This window comes from Onychomys torridus, chromosome 10 (assembly GCF_903995425.1).
Source record: "Onychomys torridus chromosome 10, mOncTor1.1, whole genome shotgun sequence".
NCBI lineage: Eukaryota > Metazoa > Chordata > Mammalia > Rodentia > Cricetidae > Onychomys > Onychomys torridus.
In genome coordinates this window covers 74,966,400-74,988,041 of record NC_050452.1, presented here as the reverse complement: position 1 = coordinate 74,988,041, position 21,642 = coordinate 74,966,400, and the positions used below count along the sequence as shown (strand labels likewise).

At 43.6% G+C, this 21,642-nt stretch overlaps 1 protein-coding gene across 1 annotated transcript in view; it reads right to left on the bottom strand.

Moving 5' to 3' along the window:
* Window positions 1–5,922: 5,922 nt before the first annotated feature.
* Sparcl1 (SPARC like 1) overlaps window positions 5,923–21,642 on the bottom strand; it is a 29,744-nt gene continuing 14,024 nt past the window's right edge. The window contains exons 3-11 of the mRNA XM_036200294.1: window positions 19,003–19,131; window positions 17,663–18,628; window positions 15,982–16,051; window positions 15,190–15,308; window positions 14,263–14,383; window positions 12,933–13,069; window positions 10,946–11,094; window positions 10,228–10,376; window positions 5,923–6,401 (exon numbers count right to left, since the gene is read on the bottom strand). Coding sequence (XP_036056187.1) covers window positions 6,373–6,401; window positions 10,228–10,376; window positions 10,946–11,094; window positions 12,933–13,069; window positions 14,263–14,383; window positions 15,190–15,308; window positions 15,982–16,051; window positions 17,663–18,628; window positions 19,003–19,131 — 1,869 coding nt within the window. The 3' untranslated portion in view covers window positions 5,923–6,372. The remainder of the gene's footprint in view (window positions 6,402–10,227; window positions 10,377–10,945; window positions 11,095–12,932; window positions 13,070–14,262; window positions 14,384–15,189; window positions 15,309–15,981; window positions 16,052–17,662; window positions 18,629–19,002; window positions 19,132–21,642) is intronic.

Genomic DNA, 21,642 nt, shown 5'->3' with positions numbered 1-21,642 from the left:
TAACTTTGAGTTACAATTCTGAATTAGCCTGGTAAATGGAAACATACTTTTAAGGCCCTTAGCATTCCTAAAATTCCATCATTAAATCCGTACCACTGATAGTTTACAAACCCTCCTGCACACTTTTTCAAACCACCTCTGGAAATGTGCACTCCACAGTTTGCTTTGTGGGCTCAGCACAGTAGGGACTTCTTGTGAAGATCACTCACACAGGCTCACCACATTATACTTAGGAGAAGCTCATCATGAGAAAGAGCCAGTGGTTATTTCTTACAATTTCAATAGTATTTAAAAATTGAATTACTGTGGTATAATAAACACACAACTTTGTTTTTGGGTTCTTAGCTGAATCTATCCTCTTGCAAATCATTATCACCTACTTCAAGAAAACCTTGTTAAAAACTACTAGGTGAATACACCTTTTGTGTTCTGACCATAACCTTAAGTAGAGATTCTAGGACAAATTACATCTCATTGAAGTCATATCCCTGTAAATGTAAGCACAACAGCCCACAGATGAGATGAACGTTAGGATCCCCACTGTCCTGATTCCCCACCAAAGGCTTAAAGAGCAGGCTGCATCTGCCTCCAGGCTGTTCTTCAGTTAGTGCTGGGCCGTGCTCCCTCCCCGCCATCACAGCTTGGCTTAGGCGCTTCGGCTTTCAGATAGGTGAGATTGTAATTACATCTTTAAATCAAACAAAACAAGTTTTAATTTTTAGTCAAACATCTTCTTAAAGGAAGTTTTAAATATATTTACCTGATTTGGATCAAAAGGGAAGGGAAAAGGAATTGGAATCTACAAAAAAGAAAAAGAAAAGATGAATTGTGAGTGAAGCCATGCCTGTTTTCTTTTGTGGTTTTCTTTATTCACTCACCATTTTAGCCTTTCAGTGCACGCCTCTGGGGCTGCAGTGGTGATAAACAAGGCTACTTTCCTTACGCAGCTCTGGATTTGATACACTATTTTCCTTTAGGAGTTATAAGTATTTTGACTAATTAGGTAAACATGATGTTCAAGGTTCTCTGTTGGCGGTTCTTGCAATCCCACGGATTTCTCTACTGCAGATATCGGCGCCCTCTCCTGGTGGAGAGATTCCTCTTCCACACTAAGGATTTCCTTCTGTTGCTCTGGACCTGTCTTCTTTGGGGAGTGTTTGACTCACAGCCTAGCTAGCCTGCGATGCCCTTGCCACTGGGAGCATGTCTCAACAAGACCCTGTCATCCACTTAATATTTATCCAGCCCTCACCGAGAGAGTTATAAAAATCCATCTATTAGGAGACACCGAGGGTGTCAGCAAGAAGGGCAACATAACTTTTTGCTTTGACTTTTGAGGAAAAGTTGGAGAAACCTGAGGAGACTTTTAAAGAAAAGAAAGCATCAGAGTGATTTAGTAACAGCAAAAGAAGGCTGTCACAGGCTACTGTCACCTTCACGGAGCTAAGGCTCCTCATGGTCAACGTCGGCAGCACAAGCACCCGTGGACTAGGTGTGGCAGAACATGGGAAGAAGCCACAGTGCCGGAGGCACGTTTCCCAGTCCGCGGCCACTCCTCACTGCAAGCTGTGCTGGGAGAGGACGGCCGGCAGCTTTCTTTTTAGCATGCCATATTCCTGGGGCAAAATTTGGAAAGTTTGATAGCCATCACCCAACTGCTACACTTGAGACTTCCCACGACCTGCTTACCAGAGGCGCCTGGGGGAAGGGAAACTGAGGAAAGAAGGGCAGGATTTGTGGTGGGTAAAAGTTGAATCTCTGTAAAAGGAAGCACAGTGTGAGTCGTTCTGATTATAAACGACAGCTTTGAAATGGTCAACAACATGCTATTGGAATGCACGAGTGTACCTGTTCACTGGAACTTCCTCCAGATTGTCCAAGCTTTAAAAAGAGAGAGAGAGAGAGAAAAGCACCAAGGTGAAGCAGCTGGCGACAGTACCTTATCCAGCACGACGTTTCATTTCATATGAGAACAGTTAAAAAGCCTTGAGCATTATGCCTGTCGGTCATGTAACTTCACCTCTGAAATAAATTACATATTTAACAGGGAGGTGATGCATTGATTTTGTCCAGTGACTTAGAAGGCCGAGCTCTTTTTGGCTTTTACGTTATATCTAAACCATGTTCTTATTTACTCTCTTAAGATTATACTCTGCATTTCTAGTATTGGTGTATTTGGCACCAGGACTGCTCTAGATTAGTTTTCAGTATGTAGACGTTCAAAGGGAGCGTGAGTGTCAGCTTAAATTTTGTAATCTCCCCACAACCTTTGATGAATGGCCTCTCATTCCTTTGAAAGCCCTCTTGTGGCCAAATGTGCGTGGAGAGGCTTTCACGCTTCCCTGGTGCTAGGCACTGTCCACAGTAAACATAAATTGTTCCTACTGTCTCACCTATTACAAGTGTGGGGGACATGATTAGTCAGTGCACAGCAAAAGGTTAGGCTGCTGGTGGTGGGGTGTCACTGTGCTTGACATCTTCTAAGGTGGTGTCATAAAATGCATCATTATTTCACAGATCACCTGCAGAGCAAATGCTCCTGTCAAATGGACACAGTGCATTACCACCCCCTGGCCGAAACACATACTCAGTTCAGAGCTGCTAACTAAAATCAGGGAGATAATGTGTAATGCAGTAGTTTCATCACCATGGTGTTCCTACAGAGACAGGTGGTGTATCTTGTTTGGGACTTTAGACAGTCGTGTGTGTTCGGGCTGGGGATGTGACTGGATGGAAGAGCATTTGCCTTGCCTGTGCAGCACCCTGGGTTTGAGCCTCAGCACTACCAAGAACACATCACAACAACAGTTCTTGTTAATGTTGCAAGAAGAGACTGACCCAATGCAACAGACTGGTTTGTTATTCAGGCATGCTGCACCTGGGCATAGGTTGCTATCCAAATCTTGTTTTCCAAAACGGAGCAGTAAAGACATCCATGTATAATATTTCAATGATCGGTCACACTCCTGAACTGCGTATTTCAGACATAAGTTTTTAATATTAGCTTAGAACTAGTGTGGGTCATCTTAAATCTTCCTCTCAGTAAAACCAAGTTTATCAGGCATCAGTCGGTGTCAGAGCATCTTTGAGAGGAGCCTTTTAAGAAAACTCCAGGTGATGTAGGGCACTGTATAAATGAAGCTCAAGTCAGCTGCTCACTTTTGACCTGGGTCCCTGTAGAGTGCTTGGTTTATATTGCTAAGTTTGCCAAGAGCTCTCTGTTGCAAGTAGGAAGTTAAGTGTTTTAGAACCATTTCTAGACATTTTTACACTGCAGTTGTTCTTACTCGGTTGACAGAGCATGAGTTAGTAGTTCTTTGCCCAAAGTCACCCTCTAGCTAAGGTCTTCAGAAGCAGCTTTGTGACACACAGAACCTGAGACCCAGGAAGATTTCTGGTCCTGATGCACTCATGGACTCCACTTTCCTCTTCTGTAAAGATGTGAGATGCTTTCTAGCCCAGAAACATGAAGACTCACAGTGGTGATTGACAGAGCAGCTGAGGAAGTACTCACAGGGATGGGCAGAGAAGTGGCAGTGCTCAGCAGGGCGGCCAGGAGGAAAACCTTCATTCTGCAGGGAGAGTCTGGAGTGAAGGATGAGGTGATTGATCTCCACATCCTGTTTCCATGGTGAACAGATGGTTGAAGTAGACGTGCTGACAGGGGCCAGGCTAAATCTTGCCTCTAGATTCACATTTATTTTTTAAAGCTTGGAAAACCTTTAAAAAGCTTTAAATGCCCCTAGACCAGTCATTCTCTGACTTGGTACATTGCCTGCCACCCCCACACTCCTGCATAGTGAGAGTGTGATCTCTGTGCATAGATCTCTTGTCTGTAGTGTTACAATGGGGGAGTGATCATCACCAGCTAATAGTAGAGAAAAGCTTTTACAGAATGTACAGATAAAGCTAGTGCTGCATGAGACTGACCAGTCCATATGCCCTGGATGCAGTTGTTGAGAATTACAGTTCCTTAGAAAGGAAATTACATGAGAAAAGTTTTCAAGGCATCATGGGTTGATAAGAATAAGCACAATGTGAATAAATTCAGGAAAGCAACTCAACAAGGTCTGCGTTGCCCTGCTGGTTCTGAAGTAAACCTTCATTGTAAGGTCACATTCACATAGAACTTACTTACCCTCTGCATTTAAAACTACACCATTGTACTATGGAGTCTGGCTGAGAGAACAGCCTCACCATATTTTCATGAACACTTGCCCCCAACATTTGAGGCAGATTCTGTCTATGAATCATCTGCCAGCTACTGCAATGTACTTAAATTCAACTCTGCTTGAGTTTGTATCACTTTGCTTGAACAGAGACTTCTTTTCATCCTTTCTTTTTCATAGTTTTCCTTTCTATATTTTCTGGATTCAAACTCTAAAAATTCTTTCCTATTTTGATAAGTGGACATAGTAGAAATCATTCAATTACCCAACCCAAGAATGTTCCACATCCTTTGAGAAGTAGAAATTATATCGCGTTAATTACCTGTGCTTCAAACGGTCCTTGGAGCGACAGCTTCAGGAAGCAGTGTGGACGGACATCCCTGCACCTGGCTAGTATTTAAGCTGTGTTACTAATGTCTACATGGTCATGGGCAATGTGACTCACAAATTCATGCCTACACTGAGCAATGGACTTGAGACCAGGAACCCCCGTCGTTAGGAGATCACAATTACCGAGACTGGCTTAAAGACTGATTCTGAAAACACAACTTCATTGCCTTGGCTGGGATTAGAGTGATCTTTATCACAACCAACTGGTCATTAAGAACTAACCATCAAGAACATGGAAGTGCTTCTGTGATCTCTTTCCCAGGGGCCTTAGACCTGTGGTAAGATTTGAATGCCTCCATTCTTAGTATTTTCATTTCAAAATGAAAATGATTTTCAAATAAAAATTTTTAGTAAGTGTTTAGATGGCATCCTTAATATTAAAGTCAGTTTTCCGTATTTTAAAGCATTGTTATGAAGTTCCCTTAGAGTAAAATAAAATTTTAGGCCTAATTGACACCTGCTAGTGTAATTATAAAATATGGTTTCTAAAATCTAACTTCTAAAAATTGGTTTCTAATTAAAACAATTGTGGTATACATAAACATATTCTGAAGTTTAGAATAATTTTGAAAATTAATTTCCTATTTGATAAAAATAAATAATTAGAGTTGGTTTGGTAAAATTCAATCTAATTATCTAGAGAGGATATGATTTAATGTGGTTTTAATTAAAGAAAAAGGGACTTGCTGACCTCATAAAAGATAAAAACAATTGAAGATAATTGTGTCAATAGCTTCTATTTCAATAGAAAACTACATAACCTCCCATTTTTTTCAAATACTATAAAATTGGAATAAAATGAATGCCAGAAACTTTTGGTGCCTCACTTCAGACGTTGGAAAACAGTGTGGTATCCTTTATACTTTTATGCCCCAGTTTTTTCGCCTTGCAGAAAAGCCCAACTGGAAACACAAATTTTCTGAGACACAATCAGGCCACAGGAGTAGTGCTGATCTCTCACAGCATTGGCCATCGTGGCAGCCCATGGCTCATCATCTGCCGTGTTGAGAAATGAAACACACAGAGATCTTTCAGACCTCTTTCTCTCCAATACACAAGGGCTGTTGTACAGAAGTTGGAATAGGTTGATAAAGCAGTGTAGAATCACCCACATTTTTAAGCTGCACTTGGCTAAAGAGCAATTGAATTCCACTTCCCCACTTCCAGTGAAACTTACGTAGTGATGAAGGATGCTGGAGATTAGCTTGTTACAATTTGTTTACTACAGAACACACTCAATCTTTGCTTTAAGTGCACTTTTTATTTTGAGCAGTAAGCAAGCACAATTCCATTTTGATCTCTAGTGTAAGCCCTGGGTTGGTCTTTTACTTTTAATTGTTTAAATAAATAACTGGAAATAAACTTGAGCAGGCATTTGATACTTTATTGGCTCTTTATTAGACATTAAGATAATGAAAATGAGGCACATTAACCACAAAATGCAATATCTCACCTCTTTAACATGCATAAGGTGTTATTCACAATACAATACGAAGACATTTTTTTTCATGTTTTATAATTATCAATTATAAAATTAGATGCAGAGTGACATTATTATGAGTTAAAGTGTTCCCAGACAGTAGAGTCTTTTGTAGACATTGAGTCTACTTAATTTTAAAGTTTTATTTCCGAAGGGAATGTTAAAGCCTAGCACATATCTATATCACCATCAAGCAGTTACTATCATTGTCTTCTCTTACATGCAAACAAACATTTTGCTAAATATGAATCTACAGTGTCATGGCTGCATGTATTCAGAAGTGGTTAACGCAGAAGGAGCCGATGGGAAGTTTCGATTCTTTCACATCTTAATTCAAAACAGGAGGTTTTCATCTATGTCTTCTGTAAAAATAAATGAATGAATGAATAAATAAATAAATACATAAATAGATACATTCTTAGAAAGTCACCTGGAAAGCCACACAACCAAGGAAGGTTAGAGCTGTGGATGTGCAAAACCATCTAAAAAATAATTGGAAGTGATTCTCGACATGGTTTGAACTTTTGAAAATGTCGGTAGGCTTCACCTCTGGAATCAGAATCCCTGGTGGTGGACAGCTATCATGTGGACACCTAGGCAGTTCTTCTGGAATTCTTTGTACAGTTTGAGAAACACCAAAGGAGGACCAGGGCAAGAAGTGCCAAGGATGAAGGAAGGCCGAAGTGCCGTAGGAAGGGTAAACATCTGGCACAGCTCATTCAGCTCTGAACTGAGTCCTCTGCAGACATGCCTGTTGCTGCTGGGATGGCAGACATGGCCTCCTCTGGTGTACATAGACCACTCTGGACCAGGGTAGCCTTGCCAGGACTGCCTGGACATCTCTATTTCCACATCCATGGACCTGTGAACTTTTCTGCCTTTGATTGTCCTTGTCAGCATAGTCCCTTCCCATTGGGACACCTTCAACACGGAACTTTCCTTCATTCTTTCCCTTTAGAGGCACTGCTCATTCCCTCTCTACACCCTTATCCAGGATATGTTGTCTACATGTGTTATTCCTTGGTGTTCAATCCTAGACCTTTGCCCTATAACTTGATAAAGTTTCTTTGTCATAATAATTCTCTTCCTTAATGTTGATTATTCCCTATATGCCCAATCTCTCTCTTTCTCTTGCTGTGGATAAACTCAGGTCCATGCATATTGGAGGTAAGAATTCTACCATTGAATTATATCCATAACTCTCCAAATGTATATTTCAATGTCCAAACTCTCTTCAACTTATGACTCCTATATTGAGCCATGGATCATATTTGTCTTATAAGTAATTAAAAATTCAGCTTGTCCCATTGGAATTTGTCATTGCCCCAAATTCACTCCTGTCATTATGTTTCCTACCTCAGAGGAAAAGTGCCTCTAATTATCTTGCCTGGCCCAAGGCAGGAATGGGGACACGACATGCTTTCTCCACATTCTCTCAGTTGTCTGCTCCCTGCCTAGTATTTCCCCCTAGCCATTGCCTCCTTACACCCCAAACCTGCACCGTGTGAGTATGCTTCTATTTTAAGATGTCTTGACTGCATCACTTATTTCCCCACAATCACTTCTGAGTCAGGTTCTTATCAGCTCTTGGACTTACCACAGCATCCTCAACCATTCTTTACTCACTCTACAGTGTAACCACAGGATTCTTGTCGGATGACACCCCGACACTCCTAAAGTCTTTCAAGGGCTCAGGAGACCCTGTGTGGTCCGACTTATCCCAGTAGTTTCACTTGGAAGGTTTTTTCCTAAGAGTCATGTGAGTAGATGCAAGAGGTGATGTATTGGTTGGGTTTTCATCAGCCAACACAGGCTGGAGTTATCTGAGAAGAAGGAACCTCAGTTGAGAAAGTGGTCCCATCAGATTAGCCTGAAGACAAACCTGTGGGGCATTTTCTGGATTGATAATGGATGTGAAAGGACCCTGCCCACTGTGAGTGGTGGTCCCCACACCCGGGCAGGTGGTCCTGGGTTCTATAAGAAAGCCAGCTGAGAAAACCATGGGGAGCAAGCAGTGAGCAGCATTCCCCCATGGCCTTAGCTTCAGTTTCCGCCTCCAGGTTCCTGTCCTGACTTCCCTCAGTGATGACTGTGACCTGAGAGTTGTGAGGTGAAATAAACCCTTTTCTCTCCATGTTGCTTCTGGTGGTGGTGGTGATCGTATTAATAGAAACCATGACTGAGACAGACGATGTGTCATCATCACAAAGACCCTCCCTCTGCTTTTCTGAGCTTCGTTGTTACAATTAAAGATGCGATTGAGGTGCCGGAGTGATGGCTTAGTGGTTAAGAACACCAACTGCTCTTCTAGAGGTCTTGAGTTCAATTCCCAGCACCCACATGGTGGCTCACAACCATCTGTAATGAGATCTGGCACCCTCTTCTGTATACATAATAAATAAATAAATCTTTGAAAAAAAAGATGAGATTGAGATGCGTGGCATGCCCAGAGCTGGCCAATGGCGGGGCTGTGCCGTTTGAACATCGCTAGTTTAGCTCACGGCAGCTGAAAGTCAGGAAAATGCTGGCGAGAGTTTACCTTCTCCTGTGCTCTTGTTAATGTTCTCAGGGAAGAAAGTACATTTGTAAGGAGATGTCATGCTTTCTTTGCCTTGCCCTGCTGTTTCCCAAAGTGATAACTTGTTTACTTATTCTAACTGAACATTTAATGACTGCCTTATGGGCTTAGTATGTGATAAGTCTTTCCCAACCTCAAAATAGGGCAAGGCCAGCCAGACCACAGTGACAGACAAGACCATTAGTAGCTTTGCAAACACTGGGCTTGGGCCTGTCTTATCTTCCAGTCAGTCCAGACAGGCTGACTGAGGAAGAGCTGCCAGATGTTTTGTAAAGGAAACAGAAGAAAAACTCTTTTCCTTAAGTAGTTACCTTTATTTAAATTTGCCTTTTTATCAGGTCTTTAAAATCCCAACCAAGTCCTGTAAGAGGACGTAAATGAAAATGTCTGGCCTAGCTGAGCTCCTCATATTGATAATAGTGGGCTTCAGCGGCACTTGGGGATGTCCTCTCTTTTCAGCAGGGAGTTGAAAAGACAGGTTTAACCATTTGTGGGGATATATTTGAACTTGTATAAATACTCTGCTTGGAGAGTAGGTGTTAGAAGGGAATTGATCCCTTTGTATCAGTCTGGGTCTCATAGCTTGTTCATTTCTTTTGAGTACTAATGAAGTCCCGTTTCCAAAATGGCTTCCAATGATTCCTGCTTGGCCCATGTTCCCCACATGAGAGCAGGATGTCATCATGTGTGACCACCAGAACATGGCAGAGTGATGTGGACTTCAACCTGACGTTACTATGGGTAGGTGGCTACCACATGGTGGGGTCCTGAAGCCACCTTTAAACAACCAGGTGACTAGAAGTGGATGCTGCAGGTAACCTCTACACTAGCTAACAGATTGGTCACATGACACTAAGCCAGAACTTCCTGACCCTGGCAAACAATCTGGGGGTGATTTGTTATGTAGTATAGCAACTAATGCAGAAGAGGAGGTGTTCACAGAACAGGCTCTCACTGGTGTTTATCTGCAGAGTACCATTGAGAGCAGCAGGGTTGTTCTTCTACTGAACACTAAATGACTCAGTGCTGACACTCTCAGGTCTTGCTAATTCCAAGCCTTGAACACCGGCATGAAGAATTTCAAGGTGAAGGTCCCACATATAACCTCTGAGGGAAATTCCGACTTTTGACGGCCTGTCTTTTCTTGCTGCTTGACTGTATGTTCATGTGTGTGTATTTTTAGACATATCCATAATACATCTGGTGTGTGTGTGTGTGTGTGTGTGTGTGTGTGTGTGTGTGTGTGTGTATACACCTGCATAGTGTGCCTGGAGGCAAGAAGACAACCCCAGCATTGTTACTCAGGCTTATCCTACATTGTTATTATTATAATTGTCGTTTTGAGACAAGGTTTTTCTATGTAGCCATGGCTGTCCTGGAACTCACTATGTACACCAGGCTGGCCTGAAACACATAGAGATCTACCTGCTTATGCCTCCTGAGTTCTGAGAATAAAGGACTGTGTGTGTGCATGGATACACACACACACACACACACACACACACACACACACACACACACACACACCCCTAATAGCAATCTTGCTATTAGGCCACAGGACTCAGCATTTATCTGAAGAAGTAGGCATTGTTTTTTGATAACGAATTTACCTTCTTTAATCCCAAAGCAGTGACCCCATTCCTTCAAGGTGATGTGCTTGTCCTTGTTGGGGTCACACTCCTCAAAGAAGCGTGTTATGCAGTGCTCCATGGGCACCAGGGAAGCTCGCAGAGGGGCAAGTTCGGAATGTGTCAAGATTCTGCAAGAGGACAGTGACCGCCTGTTAACTGCATGCCTTGTGCATGAGGACTTAAGTCTCGATCACCAAGGGCATTTCCTTCCACAGGGTCACTGTGTATGCCAAGTGAACTGTACACAGTGAAAAGCCACAGGCAAGAACGGGTCATGGTGCCCAAAGCTTGCCTCTTGCTGAGAATTGTGTACCCACCAATCCAGGTCTCTAGATGTGCACCCGAAGTCGGGCAGTGTGAGCTGGCTCTCACTCACTGGCTGGCCTGGGATTGTCCCAGAGGGGACCTGAGTTGAGCCAATGAGATCACCTTGTGGATTTAATTCAAGAATGAGAATAGAAGGCATCTCTGTGGGAAACACAGAGATTTAATAAGTAAACTCAGTATGGTAATTCAGAAGCTGTACTGTTGATATCTTCAGTTATTTCCTAAGTGATTTTTAATTAGATTCCTAACCACAATGGTTTGTACTCAGTGTTTGAAAATGAAGCTGGAAGTATCTCCAGTGGTGTCTGGAGTTCTGTTTCACATAGACATCATCACCAGGGAGTGTCCCGGGCTGGGAGGTGGTCTCTACCTGTCTGCAGGATGTTGGTCCAGTTCATTGAACTGCCAGTGCACAGGATACACATACATGTGGTAGTTTTTCTTGAAGTCCCTCAGGAGAAGTTCAATGGAGTGGTCTCCAGCCAGGAGTCTCTTCTCGTCCAGGTAGATTTTCTTGACCTGGGATTAAGAAGATGGAAGGCTGTCAGAGGACCAGGAATGTGTCTCCGAATTGTTAAATCTGGATGGAAGGGTGAGAGCGTGAAAGATGAAAACCTGTCCAGGATGTGAGCCCGACTCAGGTGAGACGGATTCTGATCAATACAAGCAGCCTCTGCTTTCCTTCCCTTCCCCTTCCCTCCCTCCCTCCTTCATTCCCTCCTTCCCTCCCTCCCTCCTTCATTCCCTCCTTCCCTTCTTCCCTCCCTCCCTCCCTCCTTCCCTTCTTCCCTCCCTCCCTCCCTCCTTCCCTTCCCCTCCCTCCCTCCTTCCCTTCCCCTTCCCTTCCCCTCCCTCCCTCCTCCCTCCCTCCTTCCTTCCCTCCCTCCCTCCCTCCTTCCTTCCCTTCTTCCCTCCCTCCCTCCCTCCTTCCCTTCCCCTTCCCTTCCCCTCCCTCCCTCCTTCCCTTCCCCTTCCCTTCCCCTCCCTCCCTCCTCCCTCCCTCCTTCCTTCCCTCCCTCCCTCCTTCCTTCCCTCCTTCCCTCCCTCCCTCCCTCCTTCTTCCCTCCTCCCTCCCTCCTTCCCTTCCTTCCCTCCCTCCCTCCTTCCCTTCCTTCCCTCCCTCCCTCCCTCCTTCCCTTCCCCTTCCCTTCCCCTCCCTCCCTCCTCCCTCCCTCCTTCCTTCCCTCCCTCCCTCCCCCTCCCCTCCTCCCTCCCTCCCTCCCTCCCTCCCTCCCTCCCTCCCTCCTTCCCTCCATTTCTCATTCTTTTTGTTTGAAAACAACTCGGCAAAATAAAATTTCAGTTTGTTGCCAGGCATTTCACACATACGAACTTACTTCTGTATAGTAATCTGTCTCTTTGCCTTGAGTGTAAACTTGTTAAGGTGTAAGTTTTATGTCTGCTACTGTATCTCTAGAATGTGGGTCAATTATGGTACCTGGGATACATTCAATAACTACCTGATGAAAGAATCTTCTTTTAAAACTTTTGGGATCAGTGTTCTGTACTTACAAATCTTAATGTGTGCTGGCATAATGAGAAATTTCCCTTATAGCAGAACCTGTGCCTGGCCTATGAGGCAAAAAATGTTAGATTTAAGCATGTTGGGTCTGCTTTATCACAGATACAGTGTCCTCTAAAGGCCTATGAGTTGGAGGCTTGGTCCCGAGCCCTCGGCACTAATGGGAAATGGTGTAACTGTTCAGAGGTAGGGCTTAGTTGGAAGTTTCCTGTCATATGGGGTCATCCCCTTGAGCATGCCCTTGAAGGCGATTTGAGGAGCCCATAACCTCCTCTTTTGCACTTTGTTCCTTGGTCCACTGTGAAGTGAATATTCCCTGCCACAATGTGCTTATCTCAACACAGGCCCAAAGCAACACAGTCGACATTGGTCACCGACTAGAACTTTCAAAACTGTGAGCCAAATCTTTCTTCTTTAGTCATGTTATCTGAGGTATTTCTTTCAGTCAGGGAAAGCTGATCAGAAAGCTGAATTTGTTAACTTTGCTTGGTCATAGAAACTTACAGAACACTTTCCAGGCTACTGCCCCGTGAGCAGAAGGCAGGAGGTTGGTTATGTTATGGAAGCTGTGGCATGGATGGTGACCATGATAGAATGTTAATGCATGCAGGCTAAGCAGATGCAGAAAATGGGGCAGACTCTGCTACTGTGTAAGGCAGTGAGCTCTCACCACACATACACCCCTCGGGTCCTGCAGACATGCCAGGCAGTAAGCTCTCACCACACATACACCCCTCGGGTCCTGCAGACATGCCAGGCAGTGAGCTCTCACCACACATGCGCCCCCACTCGGGTCCTGCAGACAGGCACTCAGGTAGCAGAGCATGGCACTTACTTTGCTTCTCTGCTTTTCATTTAAATAACCATCATGTTTGGGATTTGGTTCGTAAAGCTGCATGAGGATGTTTTTGAGCCAGTCTCTCATCCGCAGGGGAAACTGAGCCACTTCAAAGTCGGTACAAGCAGGAATAGCTGGAAGATGTAGAAAACACGAGATGACCGTACTCCAAACAAGAAGTCCTCCTCATCACCGGAGGCTCAACACCTGCTTCCGCCTTACTGGTGGCACAGTAGAATCTCCTGGGACGTCTTAAAAACATCCCAATCAAATGCCAGAGTTTTGGGGGTATTTTTTGTGATCCCCCTGCCTCAGTTTCCCAGGTGCCAAGTGATAGACTCACATTACTATGCCTAGTAGACGACAGTTACTATGGAAAGAAGATCTTGATGATTTTGTGGTGGGACTTGGGCATCAGGATGTCTTAGAAGACCCCCAAATAATTCTGACATGCAGTAAAGGGCTGAGAATTAGTGCTGTAGAACCAGGGACCAGGTATCTGGAAGTGGAGGGCATACAGGCTGTTGATTAGCAGCAGAGGAAAAAGCCGAGAGGAGCCCCCTCTGCAGCAGCAAATCACGTGACATCTCTGCACTCAGAGAAGCCCACGCTTGTTTCCAGGCGGCCCCACATCGGACACTGGCTGCCGAGAGGGCTCAGCTCATCACCGTCTCCCTGGATCTCGAGGCTGTGGCTACTGCCTCAGTGCAAAGCTGCAGAGTGTGGGGACAGGCCGAGGGAACACAGTAACATCCCAGCCTATCTTCATGGGCTTCTGCCCAGAATGCACCTGGATGATTTTGTCCAGCTCAGTGGACAGAGCAAGTCAAACAATAACACTTAATATCTTGTGTTTGGAGAAACTGAGGAGAAGCAGAAACACGCCTGGGCTGTACTAGTGTGGAACTACTGACGTACCAAACACACCTGAGGATATCCTCGGGCAGGAAGATAGTGCTAAACAACCTCTGGAAGAATCCACTGCAATAAAAGTCTTGACAAAGACTTAAGTGAAATTGGAAGGAAAGTGAGAAATTCAGAAAACCCCAGTCTTTCAAGTCTTTTTTAAGTGCACATCACATTGGTGCCTCTGAACTCAGTGGGGAGAATTGGAATTGTTTAGGTTTCTTGAAAAACAAAACTCTAGTTCCGACATAACCTCATGGGTTCAGAATCTCCCATGATGAAGGCCTGGGAATTCCTGAGTTGGTGTTAGTTTCATACTGATTTCATAACTATGTAAACTCTTTTGTTTGTATAGATAGAATTTAGAGAGGCACACAAATCACCCGGAAATGATGTTTGGCAGTAGTGGTCTGTGTCTTACATTTGCAAGCTCCAAAATAATCCAGCTGTAGTTGGTGTCCCTTTTTGGTCCCTTCCAGCCTGCACTTGGTGGCAAAGAGGTGACAGGAGCTGGCATAGGTCTGGTTGTCAGTGCCACAAACCTAGGGAAGGGAAATAAGAAGTGACGGAACCCAGTACCCCCGGAGAACACTTCCCTGGGACTCACGGGATGTCTGGTAAGTGTGCTGGGCCGAAGATGTGCTTAGGTAGAGTCTATTAAAATAACAAATTTCTGATCTGGCACCAAGAAAAAAAAACTACTAAGTTAAAACCATGATGATAATTTAGCTCCAGATAGATCTCTGTAGAACTGTAATTGTGAATGTCCCCAAGACAGAATGAATTTGAAAGTTTGCCTGCTATCTTTTAAAATTAAATTTTAAATAGTTTATGTGCTATGGTGTAGTCTGTGTTTTTTTTTGTGTGTACCAGTTATGCATGTACATGTATGTGTGTGTGTTGGGGGGGCACTGATGCCAGGTCATCTCTGACCTCTCCTCACCGTATTGTTGAGGTGGCATCTCCCAATTGAACCCAGAGCTCATCTACACCACTAGTCTTGCTAGTCAGCTTGTTCCAGCAGGCCCCACCTCTGTCTCCTGAGTGTCCTGGAGTTACAAGGACACCCCACTCTCACCTACCATCTATGTGGGTGCTGGATCCGAATTCCCCGTCCTTAGACCTGCACAGACCCGCTGAGCCATCTCCTCAGCGCCATTTAATTTGTTATGCCCTAACTGAAACACTTTGATTTCTCTGGTATCTGTTCCCACGCAATAATGCTTCAAATTAGATATCAATTAGATAACCTATGTACCCACTTAAAAATAGATTAAATTGCAAACTATTTCCACTCAGGAAACTAGAGTTTTGGTGTATGTTGAGGACTATTGTGCAGAACACTTACTTGGTCAAGGATTTTTGCAGGGGGACAAGTCTCTGGATCTTGGCAAACGCAGTGGGGTTTCCCCTGCTGATCTACTTCGCAAGTGTGTCCCCTCTTACATGGGAAGTTCGTGCAAGAACCTAACAGGAGAGAGTGAAAAGGGAACACAGACACAGAGAAATTGTTATTATTAAACATGACGTCATCCAGACGGTTAGCTTCTTTTTCACGCATCAGACAGGAAAACCAGATTCTGAAAACGTGAAAGCAGGAAGATGCTGGAAAGCACCTTAATGACGAGCTCATCTGCAGATGGACTCTGGCCTCTGGCCTCAGACATGTGCCTAGGGCTTCAGCAGTCTTCTTACAGCAGACTGCAGGGTGCTGGAAGAGGACAGCAGTCCCCTTTGACCTGCCTAAGACAGAATCTGAAGTGCACAAAACGATGTGCAGAAGCCAGAAGCTAAGCCAGGGGAATTTAATTTTGTTGATATTAAAAATGTTTGTGGTTGGGGTAGGATGGATTTGAGAGTAAGCAACAGAGTCAGCCCTTCTCAGAACTGAAATCAGTGTTAGGACTCTGGGGAGGATAAAGATAGCTTTCTGTAACATCTCAACAGGACTTTCAGTATGTAAGCACATTGACCCACAGCCTATCAAACACACACAAGAAATACCAACACTTTATGGAATATTTCCTTGGGGAGATCGGGGATATGGCTTTCTGGGTCAGAATGGAGGGGGAGTGCTAACTTAAACAGCAGATTCCACCCTTCCCTGGACCTGTTGCGGCTTGCATAAACGTCCACTCACCAGCACTGCGTGCCCTCAAGTTGCCTTCCTCTGAAGGTTCAACATTCGGTGAGCTCTCTGCTTTCTTGGCCTTTGAAAACAAGAGCAGAATTTCAATGAGATAAAGAGATCAGTGATTTGCTTTCTGTCTTACTGTGGGTACTGCCACTGAGCTGTGCATACTGCCACTGAGCTGTGCATACTGCCACTGAGATGTGCATGCTGCCACTGAGATGTGCATGCTGCCACTGAGCCGTGCATGCTGCCACTGAGCTGCGCATGCTAAGATCTCAACAGGGAAACCCCTGCAACTGCAGAGGGAGACAGTAACTCTTGGAGACTAAGAGTCGTTCTGTGTGAGGAGGATCACCCCTTTGGAGTTGGGTCCAAAGCACTGTCCCTATACATTGTCTTGGGATTCTGTCATGAGGATGGAGGTCCATCAGTGACCTCTGTGGAGGTGTTGGTAAAACTTTCTTAGCAGGGTTTGAGGGGTAAGAAATTTCCTACCTCAGAATGGCAGGTGAAGTCTTGGGACTTGAGATTACCTGCCACTCCAAACGGGGTCAGTTCCTCTTGTTTGGGGGGCCAGATGGGGTCAATTCCTCCAGGGTAGGGGGAGGGCAGGCAGTGTGCTGGGAATTTGCCTGAAAGTCCCAGGTTATTAAGCAGCCAGATCAAAACAGAATTCCCTCTTTCTCCCAACTGCAATTTCCATATTTTCATGTGGGCATGTGTTTGTATTTTAAAGGAGTCCTTCAATTTTTATGGTTAATTCAACAAACATACTGGCTTTGATCATGCTGGAGGCATTCTGACAGACAGTGGTTCGGCTGGGCCAATGTAACGCCAGCTTTAAAGACAGCAAAATTGCAGCTGCCGCTGTCTCCCATCTTCAGGTCTGTCAGAATTTTCCAGCCAGCTGCAGCGGATTTCAACTCCCCTCTCTGCATTTCTAAGCCCCCAAGCCATAGAAATCTACTTGGCTTATTTAAAGGACAGACTGGATGTGTTGGGGGAATTGTTACCTCTCTAGCAAGTCTCAGGCAAAATAAATGTCCCAGCTCCCTTACTCCCAAATGGAATAATCCTTGGGAGTTTTTTTTCCTAGTGAATTTAATTTTAATGAATTTAGTTTGTTAGCTTCTTTTCCTTCCCTATGTATTTTTTTATTGTTTCTTGTACTCCTATAATAACTGTCATTCAGATTGAAGGTCTGCTTCTAATAGGAGCCCAAATAAAACATGTTCTCAGTCTAATGATGGAGACAGGCAGACAAATACATAATTGAGCAAGGTGAGCATCCATAATCTGAAACTTGAATATATTCTCCAAAATCCAAATACTGTTTAAGCACTGACCCAGCCCCAAAAGTAGAGATTTAACACACAGAACTCACGCGACAGGTCACAGTTAAAATACAGACACATTAAAAATATTGTATAAAATTATGCTTAAGCTGTAAACACACATAGAGAGTGTTTGTGAAATTAATGAATTTTGTGCTTAAACATGGATACTATTTTCAAGATATCTCATTATGCATAAGCACAGAGTCTGAAACAAAACTGCAATGCTTTTGGTCTGTCACTTCAAGCTCAGCCTGCCCTGTATTTTAGGGACATACTGCCAGAAGCACACACAGTAGAGTGTCTGTTTCTTGGCTGATTGATTGGACAAGCATCATTGTAAATAATCTCACCCCTTGGTCGTCTCCAGCCTCACTTCTATCTACATTCTCATCCTCATCTGTTGCTTTCTCAACATGTTTGACGTGATAGTCAAGGGAAGCCGTGTCTCCAGCCTCTAGGAATTCCTGGCTCGGGATGAAATAGTCGTCACTTGTACCGTGCTTAGAATCCTCACTGCCCACATTGTCACTGGCTCCATGATTCCTGGTTGTGATGACACCGTCATCGGTAGGTTCTGTGGAAACTGTCTTTTCATCCATGTCCTTTTGGTTACCAATAGCTTCAAGGCCAGCCTTTCCTTCCTGGCCCTGCCACTCCATGTGCTGAATATGCTTCCTGCTGCCTGCTGCCCTGTCAGCCTCCCCTTGTGCATTGGAGTTACCCTCCTGCCCTGGGTTTCCTTGCTCAGGTCCATTCTTCTGCATCTTGCTTATCTGAGTTGGTTCACTGGACTCTTCTAAGGTGCCGTCAGTCTGGTCACTGTTCTCCTCCTGCTTGCTGGCAGGCTGCTCCTCGGGAAGTTCTTTTTCCCTTTCCTGGTTCTCGCTGGGAGCACCAATGTCTCCTGGCTCTTCTTCCTCGTCTTCATCGGGAGCTTCTTGTTCCTGGCTTTCTTCATCCGGTAAGTCTTGGTTATGCTCGCTGCTCTTGTTCAGCTGTTGGTTCGTGTCACCTACAGGCTGCTCTTGGCTTTCCTCCCACTTTGTGATGTCTTCATGTTGGTTAGAATCCACAGAGGAAGTTGAAGCAATAGCAGGGATTTCGGTGTTCTCTAGGAGCTTTTTCTGGCCAGGCTCACTTGTTCCTTCTTGTACATCCATCGTTCCTTCCGTGGGTGAATATTCCAAGTTCACACTTAAATCACCATTACTGTCCTCCTCATCCTTCAGGTCCATCTCATGGCTGTAGGCTTCGTCCTGTTCTGTTGACTGCTCGTGGGGTTCCTCTTCTGACTTCAGTGCTGAAGGTTTTTCAACCTTAAGAGAACAAAAGTTTATTCTTGAAATAAATGACATGATATTCCTATTTACCACTACAAAGCTAGCATTGAACATTCTTCCTTCTTTTTCTCCATACATTATCATGTAAATATATTTGTGTTGTTCTTCACATTCCAAAGCACAGGTTTATCCTGAATTTGAATTTTGTAAAATGAAATGTTTTATATAGAGGTTCACTACAGGGAGTACACTCATTAGTCACTATAATGTCTAGTGTTTAGAGATAGTTCACGTGATTATTGTACTTACAAAATTAAACTGAGAAATGAATATATTAAGCTTTAAGCATGCCTTGATACTGAAGTCTCTGGAGAAATAAAAAGATGACCCTCATATAACAATTCTTTTACCTTATCATTAGCATGGTTTTCTGTATCTGCCGCAGCTTCAACCCCGATACTGGGGGCCACAGCATCATCGGGTGTCACGAGTGTTGAAGTAGTTGGGTTGGAATGATCAGAGAGAAACCTTGCATTTGTCTGAAAAAAATGAAGACTTTGTGTTACTAATATACAGATGCCAGCTTAAAAAATATGAATTATTTTTGTCATTATCACCACTACTGCGATCTTTTTATTTTTATTTTTAATTTTAATTTAATTTAATTTTATTTATTTTTTTTGCCAGAGCTGAGGACTGAATCCAGGGCCTTGCGCTTGCTAGGCAAGCGATCTACCACTGAGCTAAATCCCCAGCCCCCACTACTGAGATCTTTAGTGATAACATTAATGAACGATAGTCTCTAGAATTTTCTAGGCTACAAGCAAAAGCCTGCAATATACTGTTACCTGAAAGAATTATGGTCACATTTATGTATATATACAAAGACTGGCTGAAAATAAAACAGAAGACATTTCAATAAAGATTATCCTTGACTTTTGGAATTCTCAAACGTTGACACAAAGCTGGTTGTATCCTTGAACACAGAGAGATCCTGCCTTGCTCTGCCTCCCAAGTCCTGGGATTAAAGGCATGCACCACCACCGCCCAGCTTCTGCTATGGCTTGCTCTGACCCCAAGGCAACTTTATTAATATACAAATAAAATCAAATTTCAGTACAAATAAAATATCACCACACCTCCTTGCTCCTCCTACCTCCAAGGAGTGAACACTGGTATGGCAGAAGTATCTGGTAATTGAAATCTAGCTCATCATCATGCCCATATCTATGTTTATTTCTCGTGCCGTCTTGAGAGTCTGCTTGGAATCTCTCGGCCACATAGAAACTATTAGCTGCTAAAGACGTCAACCAGGACTGGAAAATGCTGCAGGATTTTACAGTGGCCAGTCCTTTGAGAAGATACTTAGGTTTTCAGAATTTGACTGGGTCTGCTTATAATAACTTGCCCCAGAAAAGAAACATCTGGCTTATGTCTATATGTGGGAGTGTCACCAGACATTTGGTTCAAAGGCTCTGGATGTCTGTTTACAAAGCTGAAACCATGACCATTCCAAAGGGAAAACGTATTTTCAGGAAAAAGCAAAAATTTTGTGGGAAATCAGTTCTATGCTAGTTTGTCCCACTCTTGTAATTTCTGTGTAACGTCAACTGCCCTACTTCACACGAGTTCATTTACAGCATGATTCTTGGTGTTGTCATAAACTCTTTCTTTCTATGAACTGCTGGATCTGGGTGGCATGGAGTTTGTTTTTGCCAATACAGCTGTCTGGAACTAGCTCCCTTCACCTAAAAGGAATCACAGAATCTTGGGCTAGTGTAGAGGGGGCAATGTGGTCTATTTAAAGGAGTTTGGTTCTTCCATTGGGTGAAGAAAAACAGTTGGCACAATAGTGTCATGAAAGATGACACAGGTCATTTGTGGAACATCAGAAGTGATCACAAGGCCATGGATCTGTTTTAAAAGGAAATCTTCCGACAGTGTTGAGGCTGCTGACATGTCCTCCGGGAATATGACTTGCACTCAGTGGTTTTATTACTTGTAGATGGTGGTGGGGTGAGCGCGCCTGACTGTGAAGTAGAGGGAGCCCTTGTCAAGCCTGCTTGGAGCATACTCTCTTGGACAGCCTGGAGATGAGGTGGCAGCCATTGATTAACATAGCCATTTATGGTCCTACTACACTGATTCCTGTTTTTATTATTGTAGAGTATTTGGAGAGAGTCTCAATCTGAGAAATCAGATAGCATGCGTTTGGTCTTGAAGAAAATAATGGAGGAGAATGGTTATGCAGTACACGTTAAATTCTTTATTTTATTTTTTTTTTTTACAGATCTACAAGCTAATTTATTTCTCCATGGCCATTTCTTTGGGTACACTCTGTCAAATAAGACGATAGTCAACATTTTCTGCTACATACTTATTTTACCTTATTGTTTGGAAAAATATATTTAAAGTATATTATATTGGTTTTCTTCCTTTTACTTATTCATTTATTTCTTGGACAATAAGGAATGTAATTGGAATTAAGAAAGATCCAAAGAATTATTCTTGGTGGGAGTGTCTTTGTTTGGGAGTGTTTTTTTTTTTTCTTTCTTGTATTAGTTATAAGCTTTTTTAAATTTAAGACAAAAACAGGGGAAATGTGGTGGTATTGTGTTCCCCCAAATATTGTGCAGGCTAATAAACTTATCTGGGGTCAGAGAACAGGATGGCCACAATATTAAACATGAGGATAGGCAGTGGTAGCACAAGCCTTTAATCCTAGCATTCCAGAGACAGAAGTACCTCTGGATCTCTGAGTTCAAGGCCATATTAGAAACAGCTAGGCATGGTGACACTTGCTTTTAACCCCAGGGAGTGATGGCAGAAAGTAGAAAGATATATAAGACCAGAAACTAGAAGCATTAGGCTGGTTAAACTTATAGGCTTTGGAGCAGCACAGTTCAGCTGAGATCCATTCTGGATGAGGACTCAGAAGCTTTCAGTCTGAGGAAACAAGACCAGCTGAGGAACTGGCGAGGTGAAGAAGCTGTGGCTTGTTCTGCTTCTCTGATCTTCCAGCATTTACCCCAATAACTGGCCTCAGGTTT